This window comes from Manis pentadactyla, chromosome 3 (genome assembly GCF_030020395.1).
Source record: "Manis pentadactyla isolate mManPen7 chromosome 3, mManPen7.hap1, whole genome shotgun sequence".
NCBI classification, from domain to species: domain Eukaryota; kingdom Metazoa; phylum Chordata; class Mammalia; order Pholidota; family Manidae; genus Manis; species Manis pentadactyla.
Genome location: NC_080021.1, coordinates 42,343,274 through 42,365,304, shown reverse-complemented (window position 1 = coordinate 42,365,304; position 22,031 = coordinate 42,343,274). Strand labels below are relative to the sequence as shown.

The window sequence follows — 22,031 nt, the reverse complement described above, 5'->3', positions numbered from 1 at the left end:
ATTTTATGGTATTTAAGGAATAAAATTTTGATGACTTAAGAATTTTATCCTAAGTAACATTTTATTGAAGCACCATGCTAAACTTTTTAAATACCCTAACTTAGCCTTCAACAAGCCCACAAGAGAGCTAAGACCCATAATGTAAACGAGGTTAGAGAAGTTGAATAACTTGTCCCAAATCACATAACTACCAGAGCCAATCACAGAACTACCAAATCACATAACTACCAGAGCCACAGAAGTATTTTTTCCTGTTAAATATCTAGGCATACAAGAAATAGAGAAAATGTGACTGGTTGCATTTTCCCAAAAGCATGTATATACTATGACTATGGCCCAAACTCTTAAAATGTTAACAGTTGTTTAAAATTTGGTGACAGGTTCTTGAAATATATGCCATTTGTGGAAAATTCTGATGTGTCAGAAGGGTTTTTCAAAAGGTCTGGGCCAGTGACACAAAGACCAGACAGCTCTTTAAAGTCTTGATTTCTAATTAGGTGCAATATGAAATTTGAGTAGAGTTGAATGGTTCATTTATATATTCATTCAAGAAATTTATTGACAGCCAGCTACGTGCCTCACACTATTTGAGCTTCTGGGAATACATCAGAGAACAAAGCAGAAAAAAACTCTTGTCCTTTGTGGAGCTTATATATTTAATGAAACAGCTGTAAACAAGAGCCTGAGTTGCTGTTAAGAGAATTTGTAACAGTCTTGCACTAAAATAAAATTTTAACCATACTTCTATTTGGATTTAATGCTTTTAACTCCCTAAGGGTATTTTGAGGTAAAAGGATACGATCTCAATACATGGATAGGTTTAATAGGACTGTAAAGGAAAGAAAGGGTCATCTGACATTTTGGTGCTTAGTAAGTCGTTTCTAGAAACCATCTTGTAAAGAATGTTTTGAGTCTTTCTGTGATTTAACGAATAAGTGAGAATAGAGGGGAAAAGGTGATTAAAAATAAGTACTAACACTTTTGGATATGAAATAAATAGAGGGAGCTGCCATGGCTTCCAGTGGGGTCGGTGTGAACGTTGCAGGCTCAGCAAATGAAGCTCCTGAAATTCCGGACAACATAGGAGATTGGCTTCGAGGTGTCTGGCACTTCACCACTGATAGGAATAATTTCCCGAGGAACTTGATCCTCAATTTGGGACTATTTGCTGCTGGAGTTTGACTGGCCAGGAATTTGAGTGACATTGATCTAATGGTACCTCAGCCAGGGGTGTACCAAAAAGATACATGGAACCTACCCTGTACTCAAACCTTCCAAAAACAGCCTCCAATCTATGACCATCACAAGACTTACCCTGATGACAGCTGAAGTCTGATTCAGAGGACACCTTCCCTTCCCTGCCTGATTTCCTTTTCTTCCCCGAGTCCACTCAGAACTCCCTTCTCTTGTCAGCGGTCAGGCTGAAGCTAAAGGGTTGTCTTCTGTTCTCTGAAGTTCTGTACATAGTTCCTATGTTTCTGTAGGGGTCATCTTTGCTCTTGTCCTCAGGACTAACCCAGTGATATTTTCAGATACTTGAAATAAAAACAGCACACACAGACAAAAAAGAGAGAGAGGAAACATTAAGCTGAACCAAGCAAGGTTAATGCCACTTGACATACCTGAAAGAGGAAGGATTCCTAGTAGTAACCTAGGGGCACGTAGCTAGCCCACTTCCCCCTCTTGCTTCCTTTCCCATTGTGCTCTATTGAACCCACAGAGCCTGGAAAAAGAGGGACAAGAGGAGCAATTACTTATCCTTGTTTCTGAATTCAAAATAATGATCACAGGTGAAGCTAAATTTAGGATGAAATGATCTCCTTCCTATATTACTTATCCTTGTTTCTGAATTCAAAATAATGATCACAGGTAAAGCTAAATTTAGGATGAAATGATCTCCTTCCTATTCATTTGTTCTTGCTTCAAGGCACTCCAAATACTGGAGTCTCTATCATTACCTGGCCTGACCATTCATCAACAGTTAGGCCTCATTGAGAAAATCAGTTTACCTCCTTTCTACTCAAAATTTGAATACGAGAAGCAAGGCTCAAGATCTTGGCCATAAGCATTATGGTTTTACTACCAGACTATGAAACTGAAGATTTGAACCTGAGTTTTACTAGTTGCTTTAATTAATAGGACCAATAGCCTTATTCTGCTTTTGTCTGAGGCCATCTTTTTCTTTGGATAAGAAACTGAAGGAATTGCTACTGCTCTTTAAGATAGCCCTTCACAAGAGAAGGAGAAAGGGGGGCTGTCCTCTACTGGTAGTTCAGAAATTAGCTGGGGGTTTTTTTGTCTTTCACATGAAAAAGTTTTGAGTTGAAAAGTTGGGAAGTGAACAGAGCCATTGAATCACTAACACAAAATCATGCTATTTGTAATGTAAAACTTAATGAAAATGGAATTACACACTCCCATCTGAGTAAATGTCTGAAATAATTTTATAGTCTCATTCATTTGTATCTCAACCTCTATTTGTGTATATTGTAAGTAATGATGTACTTGGTTATGTCACTAGAGGGCAGACAAGATTTGTGCTTCTGTTCGTAAATTATTTGTAAACCGTCTTAGTATATACTTGCTGCTGAAGAACCGCCTCTTGGTATTACTGTGATATTTAATCTTATTTGAGATTTTTAACAAAAATCTAAGATAATTTTATTCCAAAATAGCCTATCAAGACTCTTCCACCTGCTGTTTCTACCGAGCCATCTGTTATTTTATCAAAAAATGATTCTGAAAAGAGCTCTTCCCAAGTGCCACCGAAGCTACAAGAGATAGATAAACCCAAGTCAAATACTAAACAAAATAGTGTGCCTCCTTCACAGAGTAAGTAATCCTTACTTTTGGTTCTTTTGTGTTTTCAATGTACTATTTATAAGTGTCAACATCATAGAAGCCTAAATACCTTAGACTTTTATCAGTGGATTAATTCCTTCCTTCCTTAGCAAAGGCTGAATTCCTTAGAACTTGTGCACCTCAGTTGTGAGGGCCAAGGAGGTGATCAGAGGAAGACTTGATACCTGCCCTCGTCCACCTGCTCCTTCCCTCCTTCTGTGCACCTGTTGTTGAGACTGCAAATTGTTTTGTGACTTTCTCTGCTTCTCCCTTTGTCTGTCATTACTGTATATTTACCCATTTCCACTTTCATTACTTAGATTAAGCCATATTAAATTTTTTTTCTAGATAGAAACTGGTTATATCCATATGGTTAAAGCAGTGCACTTGGGATTGAAAGGAAAAGAAGGGAGCCATAGAATGACCTAAAAATATGTTAACTAGAACTTAAAAACTTAAGCATAAAATTCGAAGCATTATTAGTGGACTTTATACCATGTTTTCATTGATACCTTTTTTATGTTTTTGAGACTGAACAGTATTTACTATCCTCCTAACTTACCTTTTTTTTTTTTCCTTTTAGCCAAGTCTGAAACTAGCTGGGAGTCTCCCAAACAAATAAAAAAGAAGAAAAAAGCTAGACGGGAAACGTGAATATTTTTTTCCCTGAATTGGACATGTGTTTGTAAGCACTGTCTTGAAGATTATGCTGTTTATGCAATAATTTGTGACATGTACAGAGTTTTATATAAATTTAAACCAATTTTTAAAACAAAACTGTGAACACAACCACCATAAAAATGGAATCAAAGGAAAGTTAATTTATGAAATTAAGAGGTCAACAGAATATACTACAGTGCTGGAAGACACTTGGGGAAAGTCTTTTTCAATTTAACAAGAATGATCTTAATTTAAGAATATAATCCTGATTTTACAACAGTGCCCTGTTTACAACAGATTGTGCCCTATCTCATCTGCAGCTAAGGAATAAAGGATTCTAATTAGAAAGAGGGTTGCTTACAAATTAGTAGGCAGCTTCTTGGATCTTATGCACGGAACTTATACTATTTGAACCTGTTTTATGCTTAAAGTGCTTTGATCAAATGCATAATCCGCCATATCTTTACACATATGTTGGTAGCCGTTTGTATTAAAGGAATTAAAGGAATCACAAGTGCAAATAAAAAGTCATTTATCGTTTGTTTAACTAAACTGTCATGGTTTAGTTTATAATTTTTAAAAAGTTCTTAATTAAAATGGGAAATACAGTTGACGCTTCTATGGCTTATGAAATTATTTTTGATAGCCTTACATTACTTGAATTGTTCAAAGTACAGTATATTTTAAATTAAGAAAGGTAAACTATATGTATTTGTTTTATACTTTTAAGATTCAGACTCACATAATGCTCGTTTGTGATTTGAAAACTTTCAGGCAAAATGCAACTTACATTTTTCCTTTCCCTAGCAATTACTTTTCCAGCATCAGCTCTTCATTACTAATATTTTTTTGACTTAAAAAATGAAATAGTTCACAAACTAGTTATACAAACAGAACTGAGTATATGATGGAGAATGAAAAACTAGAGTCAGACAGCTTTAATTGACATTGTCAAGACCTCCAGTTTATCAGGAATACATTTTTTTACTGCCTTAACCTGTAGTGTGTAGAATATGCATCAATTTCTTGAAGGAATTCGTGTTTTTATAAGAATTTTCATGTAATTATTGCAATCGTGGTCAAATATGGAATGTTTCCTGCTTGAAACTATTGATTTAAATGATGTGTGAGAAGTTGCACCATTTCAGGCACTGTGTAATTCTATTGTAATAAACTGGCAGGTATCTTTGTAACTATAAATAGTGCATGCTCAGCCATGTACACTGTAAATAGCCTTTACCAAACGTATTTGACAAGGACCATAATTAACATCACTTAGTGAATTGTGATAAAGAAAAAAAGCCATGATTTATTTGATGTGATTGGCTTGTTTTATGTGGTGCCAAGAATGAAACTGTTTAACAGCTGTAACCAACGGTACTGATCTATCCATCCAATCTTGTCTTTACTATATTTGATTGTGGTTTGATAGTATTGGATTGTCACACTAGGAAAGCTAAAGAAACAAAATGGTTTTAGTTTTGCTGAAGACTGGCCTTATTAATGGACAGCTTTCCTAACAAGCTATTATTAACTTTTATCAGGTGTTAACATCTGTTTCAGGAACATGGCAGTATGTTTACATGTCAGAAGTTTTGTTTAATTCTATGATATTTCTAAGTTGATTTGTTTAAATAAATTCAGCAAATGGATAGCATTGTTTTTATTTGCTTCAATACTGGGGTAAATAAGCTAAAGTGCCAGGAGTGGATTTTTTTTCAAATGACTTTATTCTGTTAGCTTTACATAGATGTTTCCTAAATAGATCCAAGGATTCCTAAGTTGCCAGCACTTTGTAAAAGTACCACAAAGGAAAATTTGATAGGGAGTCTGTGTAATTTTAGAATGTGCCAAAAGATCTGTACTCAAAAATTTAATTGAACTCTCTCAACTCTACCTCACCATTTCTTTATCTTAGAATCTTGTTGGCTATGTCAGTGTTGGACTTTATTTCTCCAGTTTAGTGTTTTCCGTACAAACACCTATGCCAGGTGGTAGAGATACCATCTTTTGAAGAGAGATGCAGTGTGGAGATAGAGAAATGTATTGTTAAATTAGGTGGATCCAGTATGGAGATACCTTTGTCCCTTCTCTCTAGCTCAAGTTCTAGGATGTGGATTTTATGTTTTAATTAAGAGATGGAAGCTATGAGTGATAAAATAGTAAATTCATTCCCTGAAGCAAGCATGAGGTGCAAACTCTTGCACAATTCAAGTGTCATTGTTCATTGCTCTTGTTACAGAAGATCTTTATATGTAACATTAAAGCAGTTTCTGGAATCTGAACTGTTATCATCAACTCAGCACTAAAATCAAGGCAGTGATTCAGGGAGGAAGGGAGAGAGAAGAGCCTGTTGTCCTTTGGAAGTTTGGATTAGATGCTCTCCAAACTGTGAGGAGGGATAAAACTGGTAACTTCAGCCTTCTCAGGCCATGATAGGAACCTTTTCCTGATTAGCAAACAAGGCCTCCTACAGAAATTACTTTAAAATCTCCCTATTCCTGAACTGTCTCTACATAATGAAAATCCTTCCCTGTTTGGGAGAAAGGAGTAGGGAGTAGGAGTTTAAGTTTTCCACAGACTGGAATCCTACCTATCTTTGCCCTGAATTGAGAAAACAATAGTTGAGAGAGTCCAAAAAAAAAAAATTGTTGAAATAAAATGTCAATGTAATTTACCATGTTTACTTTGTGCATGCATTTTATTGGGGGAGAGTAATCAGTGGCAATAACTCACCCAAATCTATGGTATTATTTCATAGACTAATCCGGTTTGTATTTGGGTTAAAGATACTGAATATCGAAGGGCAGTATTTTAACTACAGAGTTTCGTTTTCCTTAAAAACTGCTCTCTATTAATGTGTGAAATATCTTTCAAAATTTAGAAGTTAGGCTTAAGATATCTAATAGATGTCTTAAGACTTTCCTATAAACCTACTGCACAAACTGGAATTTCCAAAAGACCTAGGGAATGCAAATATGTTATTTGTAAAATGCATTGAGTGTTGTAAATAAAACCTTTTTTGTTTTTAAATTGCTCATTATAGTTCTCTTATGAGAAGGCATTTCTCAGTTATTTTGCATCCTAACCTAGTTTAAAGGCAATTACCTTATGTTCTTGTTTCTTTCTGAAACCATTGGTGGACTTGCAGGCTTCACCAGAGGGAGTCAAATATTTAGACTTATAGCACCTTGGAAAATATCCCTGCTTGTGACACACAGTGTTCTCTATGGGAAACAGCTTCCATCTCACATTGTTTTAGCAGTAATATAACTTCCACCAGGTATAGGGTAGCACTTGCATTAACCTTTAAGTTAAGAAAATGAGGCTCAAATTTGGTGTTATGTATTAGTTTGGCTGTGTCCCCAAACAGTAGTGACTTAAGCAAGATAGAAGTTTGTTTCTTTTGCATGTAAAGGTCTGTGAAGACATTGCAGAGCTACTGTGGCACTGCAGGGCTAGGAACCCAGGTTCTTACTCATATTACTCTTCCTGTCCCCAACATGTGGCTTTCATATGGTTACAGACAGCTGCACCAGCTAGAAACCTGTCCGCATTTCTGCTCGCTTCCTTTAAGAACACTTCTTAGAAGTTTACACACCACTTGAAGTAGGCTTCTCAATCCAAACTTAAATCACTTGATCCTACTGGCTACAAAGGGGGATGGTAAGTAATAGTCTTTATTCTGGCCTGTCATGGACCAAATTAACATTTCAGGATTATAACCAAGGACGCAGCGGAGAATTGGGTGTTGGGCACAGCTAGCAGTCTGTCACAGGGTTGACATACAGTGTATACAACCTGCTTACAAACTTCATTTTTAAGGTCAGGTTTTAGCTTTTCCAACTAAGAAATTTTTAGATCTCCTAAATGCTACTCAGAGAAGCAGCTAATGACGTTAAGCTTACATATAATAGATTTCTGGAAGAAATTTCTGCCACTCAATACTTAAAGTTCTGGAGACCGGCTGAAAGAAACTAGCCTACTATAACACCTGTGCCACAAATATAGTTTATAACAAGTTTCAGTTGAAATTTCAATAGAAGAATTATGCTGATGTATAATCTTTATTTTAAAAATTTAAAGAAGCATTACTACTATTCCTTCTAAATAATAGGAGAATGATTTCTAACCCTAGCATCAAAATAGATACAGGAGGTGCATTGTAAGATGTTTGCTAACTAGTAATATTTACAGTGCTGGGATTTATAAGTAATATGAAGAAAAATTTAAGCAGATTCAAAGTCATCCCCATGATATTGGCATTCTTGTTTGTATATGTGTGCTTTCCTTCTTTATTTATTGTATCAAAGCATAAAATGGATATATGTAACATGTACATAAATTATAAAGCATAATAAAATGAACACTCTAAAACCACCATTCTGCTTAAGAAATAGAACATTACCAGTAGAGGGTGGTGGGAGTGAGCTGGACTTCTGTTGTTGCTGTGTTGGTAACAGGGTTGGGGGTGGGGGCATGGATGGAAATAGCTGCTCTCAAATGCCCCAACTTGGTACAGGTCTTTTTGGTGCCAGAACTGGCTAAATCCCAGGGAACACCTTGCCTTGTCTCAGAAGGGTGTTGTGGCAGCCACCACTAGTTCTCCTTCCTCAAGTCATTCCACTGACATCTGTTGGGAAATTGTAATAAAGACACATGAACGTGAATGTTGTTCCCCGAGGTGTGTAGTGCACACCACATGGTAGCCTTTCCATAAGGGATTGCAGGGCTCTAATGGGGGCTTTCCCCAGGACTCAAGAAAGCAGCAAGGCCCTGCTTAAGGGGTGGGTTCCTTTTGAAGTTTGTTGAGGGGCTGCAGATTTCCTTACAAACACCACAGGGGCATGTATGAAAAAGAACTGTTAGTATCTTAAGATAGTGTAATTAGGAATGATTTTTTTTTTCTCTTCTCAACTGTCTTCCAAAATTAGTATGGGATTACCTGGAAAAGTTGCAGCTATTCCCATTTCTCATGAAACTTGAAATGACCACAATAATGAAAGATGAAAGAAAACCTGCCTTAGCACTGGAACTAGAAGAGGGGGTACCCAAATGCCAGGACCTTGAGGGCGTTTCTGTTATTAGCAAACAAAATCCAGTAATTTATCAAGAGAATACCAAAAATGAAAGTGTAGGCTGCTGTCAGAAAATGTGTTGACATATTTCATTTCACCACAAAATTAAAGCAGAAAAAATACGTGATCATGCCACTACGCTGAAGATATATTTTCCAAAATCCAATAACCATTACAAATTTAGATTTTTTTAAGTGAAATACTGAAGTCTTTCATTAGAATCAGAGCAAGGCAGGGTTACCTGCTAGTCAGCATTGTATTATAGAAGGGTATTAACAGAATAGGAAAATTTTAAATTGTTAAAACATCAGAAGAGAAATCGTTTTTTTCCTGATTGTATGCCTAGAAAGCCTAAGAGATTCTAATAAGCTATGAGCATTAGGAAGAGAATACATTAAAGTGGCAGATACATAAAAACCAAAGACTTTTCTAAACTAGAATAAATGCATAGAAAAAGAAATGAGGGAAGAAAATTCCAATTACTTCATAACAAAAACTCATATCTAGGAATAAATTTTTCAAGAAAATTGTCTTGTTGAAGGTTAGAAAATCTAACAATGAAAAGCTGTGTCACTTTATTTGAAAAACAAAAGTACTGTGTTTCAAAAATTAATACGTACAGTTCAGTTGCAATTAGAATGTAACATTTTTTAAAGTATCCAAAGATGGAAACGAGTAATTTGAAAAAGATGAAGAGTAAGCAGACCAGCAGCTGTAGAGGGGGGACTAGCCTTATGAATACAAAGTATCAGCATAAAAGATAATACTGCTTGTATCCTTCACTGTTCTTCGTTATAAGACTCAGGATCCCCTCTGACTAGTTTAAGCTGGAAAAGAATCTGGAAGCCCCAGAGATACAGGCTCTTTCCCTTAGCCTACCAGGAGTTGTACCTAGTCACATTCAGAGACTTACCAGCAGCAGTCCACCCACCAGCACCTGTGAGGACACTCAGGACTCAGGACTGAATGCCCGAGCTCCCTGGGGCTGCCTCTCCACTGCCCCCATAGCTGGGTTCTGCTCAGGCTGCCTCTTACTTTGCTCCTTTGTTAGTGTTTGGCAGAGGAAAGCTCATATCCAGGTCTGTCTGGATATGGATACTGGGAGAATGAATTTTGGCTCTGTGGGGAACTCCAAACATAAAGGATGTTCAAATGTATTTATTGAGCAGCCAAAACAGGATTAATGGCCACTACACCAATGTAATCTGTTACCGCAAAAGGATAGCAAAATTGTTCAGGAAACGGTAGGGAATCCAAAAATACATTTCCCAGATACAGGGAATTTTGTGTACAATTCAGGTGGTGTTTTAGTTCAGCGGCAAAGGGATGATTTACTTAATAGATGATTTAATAACACAACTAATCTAACTGGAAGAAAAGTGGGACACCTCAAAACCTGACATGAAAATAATTTCCAAATGGATTGAAGATTGAAATGTTAAAAAATCTTTAAAAGACAATACAAGGAACTATATGTAAAATGTAGGGGAAGGGGAGATAATTCTTTTCTTTTTTTTGAAGGAAAATTATTTTTGCAGTTTTATTGAGAAATAATTGACAATGCATCACTATACCACAATACACACAGGGAAGATAGTCCTGACCAAGACTGGAAATCTAGAAACCATAGAAAAGAAAATGGGACATACTTAACTGTACACAATTTTTAAACACTTCTAAGTGTTTTATTTTGAAATAATTACAGACTCACAGGAAGTTGCAAAAACAGTCCAGAGAGGTCCTGTGTACCCTTTCCCAATTTCCCCCAATTGTATTGTGTAACTATAGCACAATATCCAATCCAGGAAATAGAGCTTATTGGTAGAATCAACAGATCTTATTCAGACTTCACCAATCTCTCCTTGTATATGTGTGTATGTGCAGACTGCAGTTTTATCTGGATTTATGTAATCACCACCATGATCGAGAATACAGTACCATCCATGCTATGAGCTATGAAGGAATTGCCTGTGCTGTTTTATAGTCACACAAACACTCTCCATGCCCTGATACTGCCCTCCTCGCTATCCACTGGCAATCACCAAATCTGTTGTCACTGTAAGTTTGTCATTCTGAGAATAGTAAATATATGATACTGAATATCAAACAGTATATCATAGTGTATCATGGTTGGGTTTTTTTCATTCAATGTAATACCCTGGGGGTCCATCCAAGGTGTTGTAAGTGTTAATAGTTCGTTCCTTTTTACTGCTGAATTGTAGTCCATCATAGGCCACTGTTTGCTTAACCATTTACCCATTGAAGGATATTTTGGTTGTTTTCAGTTTTTGTCTATTACCAGTAACGCTGCCATGAGCATGTACAGGGTTTTGTGTTCATTTCTCTGGGATAAACTCCCAGGAGTGCAATTTAAGATCATATGAGAAGTACATGTTTAGTTTTATAACTGCCAAACTATTTTCCAGAGTGGCTGCACCATTTACACTCCCACCACATGAAAGATCCCATTCCTCCACATCCCACCAGCATTTGATATTGTCATGTTTTAAAGATGGTCTTATAGGTGTGTAGTGATATATCACCATGATTTTAGTTTGCATTGTCCTAATGGCTAATAATATTGAACATCTTTTATTGTTGGGCAAGGGCATTGAGACTGCCAGTTGACTCGTGAACTCCATCCAAGCAGTCAAAGGCTCCTCACCCCACCCCCCACTCTGTCCTTGGAAAGTGGGTTCCGCTTGCTTCCCACTCCCAGAACTGCCCGAAGGACATAGCCTTGAGATAATGATTTGGTGTTGAGATCATCTAGACTGTACACGTGACTGAACCCAGTTAAGGCCTCTACATAAACTTTTAGGCTCCTGGTGGGCAGGTGCCAAGATCTACTGTCTTGCAGCTGCCCAAGAGAAGCCTTGTATGCAAGTCTCTTTGCTCATCAAACCAGCCAATCTGGAGTGGCCTCCCTCTTTCATTAGTCTCTCCCTGCCCTCCACTTGTAGACACTGGTTTCGGATTACATCTGGGAAGCTTGTGGGGAGCATGTGAACCATCATCCACAGGCTGATTTACCTTCCATACTACCTTTGGTGAAATGTCTGTTGATGTCTGTTGTTGTTTTTTGACTAATTGAATTTTAAGAGTTCTTTACATTTTCCTTTGTCAGTTATATAGTTTGCAAATATTTTTTTTGCATATATAGCTTGGCCTTTCATTTTCTTCACAGGGTCTTTTGCAGACCAAGAGTTTTAAATTCTGACATAGTCCTATTTAATGACTTTTTCTTTTAATGGTCATGTCTAAGAACTCTTCACCCAGCCCCAGATCGCAAAGTTTTCTCTTCTAAAAATGTTACAGTTTTATGTTTTATATTTAAATCTATGACAATTCTAAGTTAATTATTATATAATGTGTGGGGTTCAGATTAAAGTTCTCTCTCTTTTTTGGCCTATGAATTTCCAATTGCTCCACACCACTTGTTAAAGACTATCTTTCTGTTGAATTGCTTTTGCACCTTCATCGAGAATCAATGGTGGTACTTTGGTGACAAACCATACACAAATTTAAAACTTTTGTGTAGTAAAAAATAACATTCAAAATGACTAGTCAGATGGAGTCTCAAAAAGCGTGCAATACAGTTTACAAACCACAAGCTAATTCCTATGATACAGAAAGACAACAAGGGGAGAAAATGAGAAAAAATAAGCAAAAGATGGGAATAAGTAATTTACAAAAAAAATTATCTTCAAACATATCCAAAAATGCTTAAACTTCCTAGCACCAAGGAAACATAAAGAGTAAAAATGAGCTATCATTTTATACCCATCAGACTGGCAACAGTCTCAAGAGCCATAATTCCAATTGCTAATGGGGATACAGAGAAAATAGTATTCTCTTTTACTGCAAGTGGTAGCATAAATTATTATAGCCCTTTGAAAGAGCAATTGGCTGCTATTTTAAAAATTAAAGGTAGCCATAATGAGCTAGGCAAGTTGATACTAAGTTTATGGAAAAATAAACATGAAAACTAACTAAGAAAATGCTGAAAAGGAAGGGCTGAGAAGAGAAACTAACCCTACCAGATACTATAACAAACTTGCAGTACGTGTGCAATTAAATGTATTCTTGAGGCACATGAATCAACAAATGAAACTATTGTTCACCACATGCCCAAGAACAAACTCCAAGTAGATCAGTGATCCAGATATTAAAAAATCAAACTATCCAAGTGCTAAAAAAACTTGAATTCCTATACAATGTAGACATAATAGAGATATGCTTTCTGACTATGACTCAAAATCTAAGTGCAAAAAAAAAGATTGATAAAACTTGACTCTACAGATAAAAAGATTTACATTTCAAACACAAAGGCCACAATAAGCAATGTTCGAAGACAAATGAAAAAGCCAGTGTTCAAAAATACAGCAAGAGGATCATACACCATGATTAAGTGGGATTCATCCCAGGGATGCAAGGATGGTACAACATTTGAAAATCCATCAACATCATATACCACATCAACAAAAAGGACAAAAACCACATGATCACCTCCATAGATGCTGAAAAAGCGTTCGACAAAATTCAACATCCATTCATGATAAAAACTCTCAACAAAATGGGTATAGCGGGCAAGTACCTCAACATAATAAAGACCATATATGACAAACCCACAGCCAACACCATACTTACCAGCAAGAAGCTGAAAGCTTTTCCCCTAAGACCAGGAACAAGACAAGGATGCCCACTCTCCTCACTTATATTCAACATAGTACTGGAGGTCCTAGCCATGGCAATCAGACAACACAAAGAAATGAAAGGCATCCAGATTGGTAAGGAAGAAGTCAAACTGTCACTGTTTGCAGATGACATGATATTGTACACAACAAACCCTAAAGAATCCACTCCAAAACTACTAGAACTAATATCTGAATTCAGCAAAATTGCAGAATACAAAATTAATACACAGAAATCTGTTGCATTCCTATAAACTAATGATGAACTAGCAGAAAGAGAAATCAGGAAAATAATTCCATTCACAGTTACATTAAAAAGAATAAAATACCTAGGAATAAACCTAACCAACTAAGTGAAAGACCTATACCCTGAAAACTACAAGACACTCTTAAAAGAAATACAAGAGGACACTAATAAATGGAAATTCATCCCATGATCTTGGGTAGGAAGAACTAATATCGTCAAAAAGGCCATCCTGCCTAAAGCAATCTACAGATTCAATGCAATCCCTATCAAAATACCAACAGCATTCTACAATGAACTGGAACAAATAGTTCTAAAATTCATACGGAACCACGGAACACCCCGAATAGCCAAAGCAATCCTGAGAAGGAAGAATAAAGCAGTGGGGATCTCGCTCCCCAACTTCAAGTTCTACTACAAAGCCACAGTAATCAAGACAATTTGGTACTGGCATAAGAACAGAACCATTGACCAGTGGAACAGAATAGAGACTCCAGGTATAAACCCAAGCATATATGGTCAACTAATATACGATAAAGGAGCCATGGATATACAATGGGGAAATGACAGCCTCTTCAATAGCTTGTGTTGGGAAAACTGGACTGCTATATGTAAGAGAATGAAGCTGGATTATTGTCTAACCCCATACACAAAGGAAACACAAAATGGATCAAAGACCTGAATGTAAGTCATGAAACCATAAAACTCTTAGAAAAAAACATAGGCAAAAATATCTTGGACATAAACATGAGCCACTTCTTCATGAAGATATCTCCCCGGACAAGGGAAACAAAAGCAAAAATGAACAAGTGGGACAACACCAAACTAAAAAGCTTCTGTACAGCAAAGGACACCATCAGTAGAACAAAAAGACATCCTACAGTATGGGAGAATATAATCATAAATGACATATCCAATAAGGGGTTGATATCCAAAATATATAAAGAGCTCATGCACCTCGACAAACAAAAAGCAAATAATACAATTAAAAAATGGGTAGAGGAGCTGAACAGACACTTCTCCAAAGAAGAAATTCAGATGGTCAACAGGCACATGAAAAGATGCTCCATATCGCTAATCATCAGAGAAATACAAATTAAAACCACAATAAGATATAACCTCACATCAGTTAGGATGGCCAACATCCAAAAGACAAGCAACAAAAAATGTTGGCGTGGATGTGGAGAAAGGGGAACCCTCCTACACTGCTGGTGGGAATGTAAATTAGTTCAACCATTGTGGAAAGCAGTATGGAGATTCCTCAAAAAACTAAAAATAGAAATACCATTTGACCCAGGAATTCCACTCCTAGGAATTTACCCTAAGAATGCAGCAGCCCAACTTGAAAAAGACAGAAGCACCCCTATGTTTATCACAGCACTATTTACAATAGCCAAGAAATGGAAGCAACCTAAGTGTCCATCAGTAGATGATTGGATAAAGAAGATGTGGTATATATACACAATGGAATATTATTCAGCCATAAGAAGAAAACAAATCCTACCATTTGCAACATGGATGGAGCTAGAGGGTATTACACTCAGTGAAATAAGCCAGGCAGAGATAGACAAGTATCACATGATTTCACTCATCTGTGGAGTATAAGAAAAAAGGAAAAACTGAAGGAACAAAACAGCAGCAGAATCACATAACCCAAGAATGTACTAACAGTTACCAAAGGGAAAGGGACTGGGGGTGTTGGGTGTAAAGGCAGGGATAAGGGGGAAAAGGGGCATTACGATTAGCACACATAATGTAGTAGGGGGCATGGGGAAGGCAGTACTGCACAGAGAATACAAGTAGTGATTCTATAGCATCTTACTACACTGATGGACAGTGACTGTAATGGGGTATGTGGTGGGACTTGATAATGGAGGGGAGTCTAGTAACCGTAATGTTGCTCATGTAATTGTACATTAAAGATACCAAAAAAAAAAAAGAAAAGAAAAGAAAAAGCCAGTGCTTATCAGGGGTATGAAAAATGGAAGTATTATGGTAACTTTCTCTGGGGCAGGACATCCCTGATACAATGCTAGTTGATCACTACGGAGTTAGAATAACCAAATGCCCCTAGTGCAACTTCAACTAACACAAGTGTTTCTATTACACTCTCCATGCTGAAGTCTTTTCAAGTAAATTACAGGTAGCACCACATGGGCAAATCCATCAACTCAGTATTTACAACTAATTTGGCTGGTATGAAAGTATAAAAAGTGTTGTGAGAATTGCAGAATGGGACCAAGACAAAGCCATCTCACCTTAGAAGAGGGCCATTTTATGTGTCCTTTGAGGCAGGAAGCAAAGGGAAATCAAACTGAGGATGCTGCCACAAGGCAAAAATGCGCTTTGGCAGAGACTCTGAAATACGGGTAACCCCACTGCCTTCATTGGGCTTTAATGCAACCCCAGGGCAATGCAAAATCTTCTTGAGCCCTTAAGAGTCAGGGGCGGCATTGCAGTCAGAGTAACAGCTCAAGAAAGCAGAGGCACTAATGAGGCACCTGAGGCATCTTCGACCCCAAGAAAATGACTTCTGGTGAAGTGCTCATGACTGATCTCCCACCCTGTGTGCCTACCATTGCCTACCACAGGATAGGTTTAAAATTCTTAAGGAAGAATCTGAAGTCAACACTAGATAGCAATTTGAACACAGGGCATTCTCATCCCCACCCCATCTGGTGACAGCCATTTTCAAACAAGGAAGTGCTATGGAGGTGGGTTCTAGGCTGGGCCCCCAGGAGGCCACCCCTGCAAGCACTGAATTCAAGAAGACATTGCCTAAAATATGAAAACTTTTACATATTAGGCATTGCCTGTAATAGCAAAAAGCTGGAAACAGCCCAGTCACCCACCAAGAGGAGCTGGTTGAATAAATTACATTCCATTCCATTTTGGTGCTCTACTTGGCCATAGAAACAAAAAAAGAAAATATCTACATATGTCTTGTGATCAGCAGGATACATTCTTAAATGAAAAATAAAGGTGCTGCTCTATGTACCCCTGAACTGTCCATCAGGCCCATCACAACTGGATTCTTTCAGCTTTATCTCCCACTGCTCCCCTGGACACCCTCCTCTGACTGTTCTTGCTGCCTACTCCAGGCCGAGTACTCTTCCCATGTCAGCATATCAAATTCCAGGCAAGTGCAGCTCTATGGAACTTTCTCAGTGATATAGATGTCCTATATCCCTGTTGTCAAATACTTAAGTCACTAGCCACATGAGGCTATTTATTGAGCACTTAAAATAGGCTGGTGCAACTGAGGGACTAAATTTATAATTCTGTTGTATTCTATTGCATTGTATTTAAATTTAAAAAGCCAAGTAGGCAGTAACTTCAAGATCAGTTTAAATACCACCACCTGGAATCCTACCCTGACCTCCTTAGTCCTCATGGCTAATACTCTACACACACACACACAAACACAGTCACTTCCCACACTGCAAGGCCTGGCCCACATCTGGGCCTGTCCAAAGGTATTCATCACACTCTATATTACTTCTGTCCTCTCTTCCTCAGTGGACTCAAGACACTCTATGTCTGTGTACCTCCAGGGAGAGGAAATCCCAGGGCAAAATACCTGTAAAACCAAAATCAGTCAAAGGAAGAAATAAAGTTTAAAACCCATTCTCAGGTTCAGATAAGCCCTGGGGTTCCCAGGTAACCACCCACTGATATCCATATGAACTACTTTTCTCCACCCCTTAGGAATGCCTATTGATATGGAGATGCACTAAAGCCAGGCTAGAGATTCTGGAATATTACAATTTTACCCACAGGCCACCCCTCCAGAAATCTCGCCTTACAATCTACTAGTTTCCCATCTTCTGCAATGGTCCCTGGGTGAGAAAACTGGAGCATTGTGACCAGACTAATGACATAAATAGCAACAGCAATAAAATCATTATAATGCTCAAGCCGGAAGATTTAGCTGGTTCAAAGTCCTATGCAGATTAAGTCCACAGATTGCTCTTTCCAGCAGGCAGTAGCTGAAGAGGCAGAGAGTTCAGAGCAATCATCACACGGCAGCTGCAGCCAGGGGGCGCATCCAGGCCACAAGGACTGCAGAAGAAAATAACCTAAAGGGCAATAAGATACATATTTAATGACACCAGCATAGGCAAATCTTGTCCATCAGGTAGGATACATGCAAGAGAGTGGTCCTGTGACAGAACAGTGGCAGGAATGGGATCTCGTTCTGGTCTAGTATACCAGACTTTCATCTCCTCCCTGTGGGAGTTACAGATGGGTCAATATATAGGGCTATGGGAAGTACATGCACTAGCCATAAAGATAAAACAAAACTTCCCCATAAGATGCTCTTGAATCCTGGACATTTTGGGTACACTACCATGATCTTTGGTGGCCACTCTGCTATTACTCCAGGAATACACAGGCGGCCAGCTTCCAGGCCTTTTCCCCAAGGTGCCAGAAGGGGCAGCCATTGCTGGTCCATGTGTCAAAATGTCCAGGGCCACTTCCATTCAACAGTGTCTCCAGGGTTTAATGCAGTAAGGACTGGCAGCAGGATCTTGCTCTGCTGGCCATATCCTTGCTTCAATAACTCTTCTTTGTTTTGCACATACAGTTGTACAGGAGAAGCAGCAAGGTGTGTGAGCATATACACAGGGCTCAAAGCTCCTTTTCAGGGCTTCTCATTCAAATGCTGTAGCACTGCCCATAAATGAACTGACCAGCCCCATAGACTATTGGTATCCAACTTCAGGCCAGATTTCGACAAACTGTTGTACCTCTCTATCATGCCTACCCTGGTTGGATTATATGGTACATGAAACTTTCACTTTATTCCTGATTGCTGCACCCATCCTTGTAATGAATGTCCAGTAAAGTGAGTGCCTTGATTGCTCTCAGTCACCTGCAGCCAGCCATAGGCTGCAAAGAGATGCTCTGGCCCCTCTTGGTGGTTTGCTGATCTGCACGATGTGCAGGAAAAGCAACCAATAGTCCAGTAGCTGTGTCCACACAAGTCATGGCGTACCGATATCCTTCTGATATGGACAGAGGACCAATATAGTCTATCTGCCACCTGAGGAGGGCTATCAGCCCCCTTACTATTGTCCCATGCTGCTGTGGGACTCGGTGTAAGTCCCTCTTAGAGCACACAAGACACTCCTTCCGGGCTCTGCTGACTTCTTCAAAGGTCAGTGGCAAGCCCCACCAACAGGCTACAGCCCACATTGTCTTTTGCCCTGTGTGCAACAATTGCTGATATAGCCATTGAGCTACATCAGAGGCAGGCTTTCCTTCTAGCCAGCACACCTGGGCCAATGTGTCTGCTTCATCATTCTCTGGGGATGCCAAAGGCAAATGGCCAGTCACATGCTATACAGTAATAGTCTTAGTCTGACCAGAGGCCCATTAGCCTTACCACACCTCTTGCCCCCAAAGGGGCCAGTTGCCAACCAGCCAGTTGACATGGTACCATGTTGGTAGCCAGGGTCAAGCCCTGATAGACAGCCCAGCTGTCAGTGCAGACAACTATGGGGGAAAGCTTCAGGGTGATCACGAGCTATACTGCCTGCAACTCAGCCCATTGGCTGCTCTTCCTCTCTCCATCCTCCATCCATATTGTCTCAGTCTTACGATGGAAAGCCACAGCCGTCCACTTCGGGGGCTGCCCATGACTGGAGACATCTGTATACCAAGCATCGTCAGGTATAGGGGCTTTTCCTCCTGATAAGGACTCTCGGCTACCAGTAGCTCAAAAGCAAGTTCTTCCTGCTTTCCACTGGTATAGGTCAGTGGCCCCAATAAACACTGGAGTTCTCCACTTAAAAGGCTAGTGGAGAGGGCACTGCGCTACTGTAAATATGTGCCCCATTTGGCCAGTGTAGGCATCTGTGCCACGCCACTCTGTGGCCTTTGGGTCCAGTCTCGCACCCACCCCATGATGGGATAGGTGGTTATTACCTTGGTCAGATCTGTTCTGGTGATGGACTCCATGTAACCAGCAAGGCGTGGTAAACAGCAGCCAGTTGCTTCTCTATGAAGGCCTACCGGACCTCTGCTCCTTTCCATAGTTGTGACCAGAATCCAATAGGTTGCTTTGTCCATTCAAGCTGCTGCCAAAGGCCCCATCTATAACCATCTTTGGTAACATGAACATCTAGCTCACAGGGCCTTGATAAGTCCATTACATTCAAGGCCTATATGTCCTTGACTGCCCGCTTGGCAGCAGTAAAAGCATCTGCACATGTCTCATCCCAGTCCCACCTGATGCCCTTCTGTACCAACTGGTATAAGGGCTTCAGAATTTGTGCCAAGTGCAGGATAAACACTCTCCAGTAGCCCAAAGGACCCAAAACTCTTGTAAGACTGCCACAGTTGTAGGGGTGGGGAAAACCTGGACCTTGTCTATGACTGCTTAAGGAATAACTTTAGTTTTACCTGACCAGACAACCCCCAAGAATTTTACAGACAAACCAGGTCCCTGAACCTTGGTGCTGTTCACAGCCCATCCTTTCTCCTGTAGATATTGCATCAGTCTAGGTGCTGCCCCTTCTAAATCTGAAAGAGAATCAGATGTGAGCATAATATAATGAATGTAGTAATACAACCACACTGTTTGTGGTTTCTTACATGTGGCCAAGTCCTGGGCTACAAGTCCATGACAGATGGTGAAGGTATCCCTGTGGAAGGACAGTGAATGTCCACTGCCGGCCTTCCTACATGAAGGCAAACTGTTCCTGACTTTCCTGTGGTATATCAATAGAGAATAAAGAATTAGCAAGGTCTACAACATCATGATATGTTCCCACCTCATTGCTGAGGGTGTCCAGAATGGCTACTATGGAGGGGACAGCAGCATGCAAAGAGGGTGTGACTTTATTCAATCTTCTGTGGTCCATGGTCATGCACCAGAAGCTGTCTGGCCTTTCTACTGGCCACACTGGGAATTAAAAGGACTATGAGTGGGCTTTATGATACCCACCTTCTCCAACTCCTGTAGAGTTTCTCCAATTTCCTTGTGCCCCCTCCCCCCAAGCTATTTATACTGCTTAGTATTTGTCACCTGCCGAGGTGCAGTCAGAGCTACAGGTGGGTGCTTAGCACATCCCCTCAGAACTGCCTTTACCACACATACCCTCAGTCTGAATTCACCTGCAGTGGTCTGTAACCACAGGCCCTGTAGGATATCTTCCCCCAAAATATATTCAGGGATGGGAGAAATGTACACAGCATACTCCTTTGGGGGTAAACACCCTATCCCCAATGGGATTTGGGCTTTCTTCACTCTAATTGCCTTACCCCCATAGCCATCTATCACAGCAGGGGTCTCAGGAAAATGCTCAAGGTTGCCATAAATCAGAAAACACTCAGCTTCCGTGTCCACCAGTGCCAGGACATGTTGTACATTCACAGGGGACCAATGAATTGCCAATTCTGTGTGTTGCCTCTGGTCCCCACCACGTACACCAAGGTAGGGACCTTGACCCCTCCCTCAGTCAAACTGCGATGTCCAGTTATCCTACTGTGGGGGTGAGGCCCCAGGCTAATCCTGAGTACTGTCCCCCAGGAAGTTTTGCAGGGACACAGGCCAGGTATGAGGCCTTGACTCGTTTCTGTGTCCTGGACCTCAGTGGCTGAAACTGCTGCTCTGGCTTTAATTGGTGCCACAGTTCTAACAAGATTTTATTGGGCTGCCCATCAAGTTTTTCTTTCACTATTCCAGCCTTTATCAAATCAACCCACATCTGGGTCCTTGAGACCTTCACAGGGCCTTTTGCACCTCTCTTTTCAGTCATGGACCATACTTCCCTCCATGCACTTATTGTTTCAACCTTCCCCAGATCTGCTAAAGTACGAGTAGTCTCATTTATGGGTTGCCCTGTGTGGGGGGCAAGAGTATTCACTAGGGTCCCAAAGAGAGATGTGGGAGCTGTATGCAGCACAGATTTCTCATTCCTACAGTGAACACCTCCTCATCAGGGCCCTGGGGCCCATATTATAGATGATATTTTTCATACCCAATTCCCACAGTGCCTGTTGGAGCTCTACATATGTTTTCCCAGCTAGTGGGTAAAGATGGTAAATCACCCTGATTAGGCCAAACTACCTTGATGGCAACTGTCAGCCATTCCAGGAATGTCTGATTCCCTAAGGCCAGACAGGCATTTTGCAACTGCTGCTGGAGGGAAGATGAGTCATCAGGGAAGCCAGTCTACTCATCTCAGTACCCAACATAACAATGTTTTCCACCCCCATATCACAGAGATGTAAAAGCCATGTAGGCAGATATTCTGATGGCTTCTGCCTATACCAGACACTCATGTCCACCAGCTCATCCTGGGTATAGGGGCAGAGCAGGGAGTGGGGAGAATGGGGAGGGTGCAGCTCCTCCTCCTGAGGAACCCGTGGTTGTTTTGTTTTTATTTTCTTAATTACAGCCAGGCAGGCCTTTAATACAGGAGATGCTGGTACTGTTTGTTATCGTTTTATCATTTCAAAATATTGTTTAAATGAAATCATGCATAATCACCTTTGAGGGCTGGC

At 39.8% G+C, this 22,031-nt stretch overlaps 1 protein-coding gene and 1 pseudogene across 3 annotated transcripts in view; both read left to right on the top strand.

Moving 5' to 3' along the window:
• Positions 1-5,153, top strand: part of MTDH (metadherin) — a 76,870-nt gene extending 71,717 nt beyond the window's left edge. For all 3 annotated transcript variants that reach the window (XM_036875642.2, XM_036875626.2, XM_036875634.2), the window contains 2 exons: positions 2,676-2,832; positions 3,425-5,153. In XM_036875642.2, coding sequence (XP_036731537.1) covers positions 2,676-2,832; positions 3,425-3,495 — 228 coding nt within the window. In that variant the 3' untranslated portion in view covers positions 3,496-5,153. The remainder of the gene's footprint in view (positions 1-2,675; positions 2,833-3,424) is intronic.
• On the top strand, positions 4-2,669 carry LOC118907253 (mitochondrial import receptor subunit TOM6 homolog; annotated as a pseudogene).
• Positions 5,154-22,031: the final 16,878 nt, after the last annotated feature.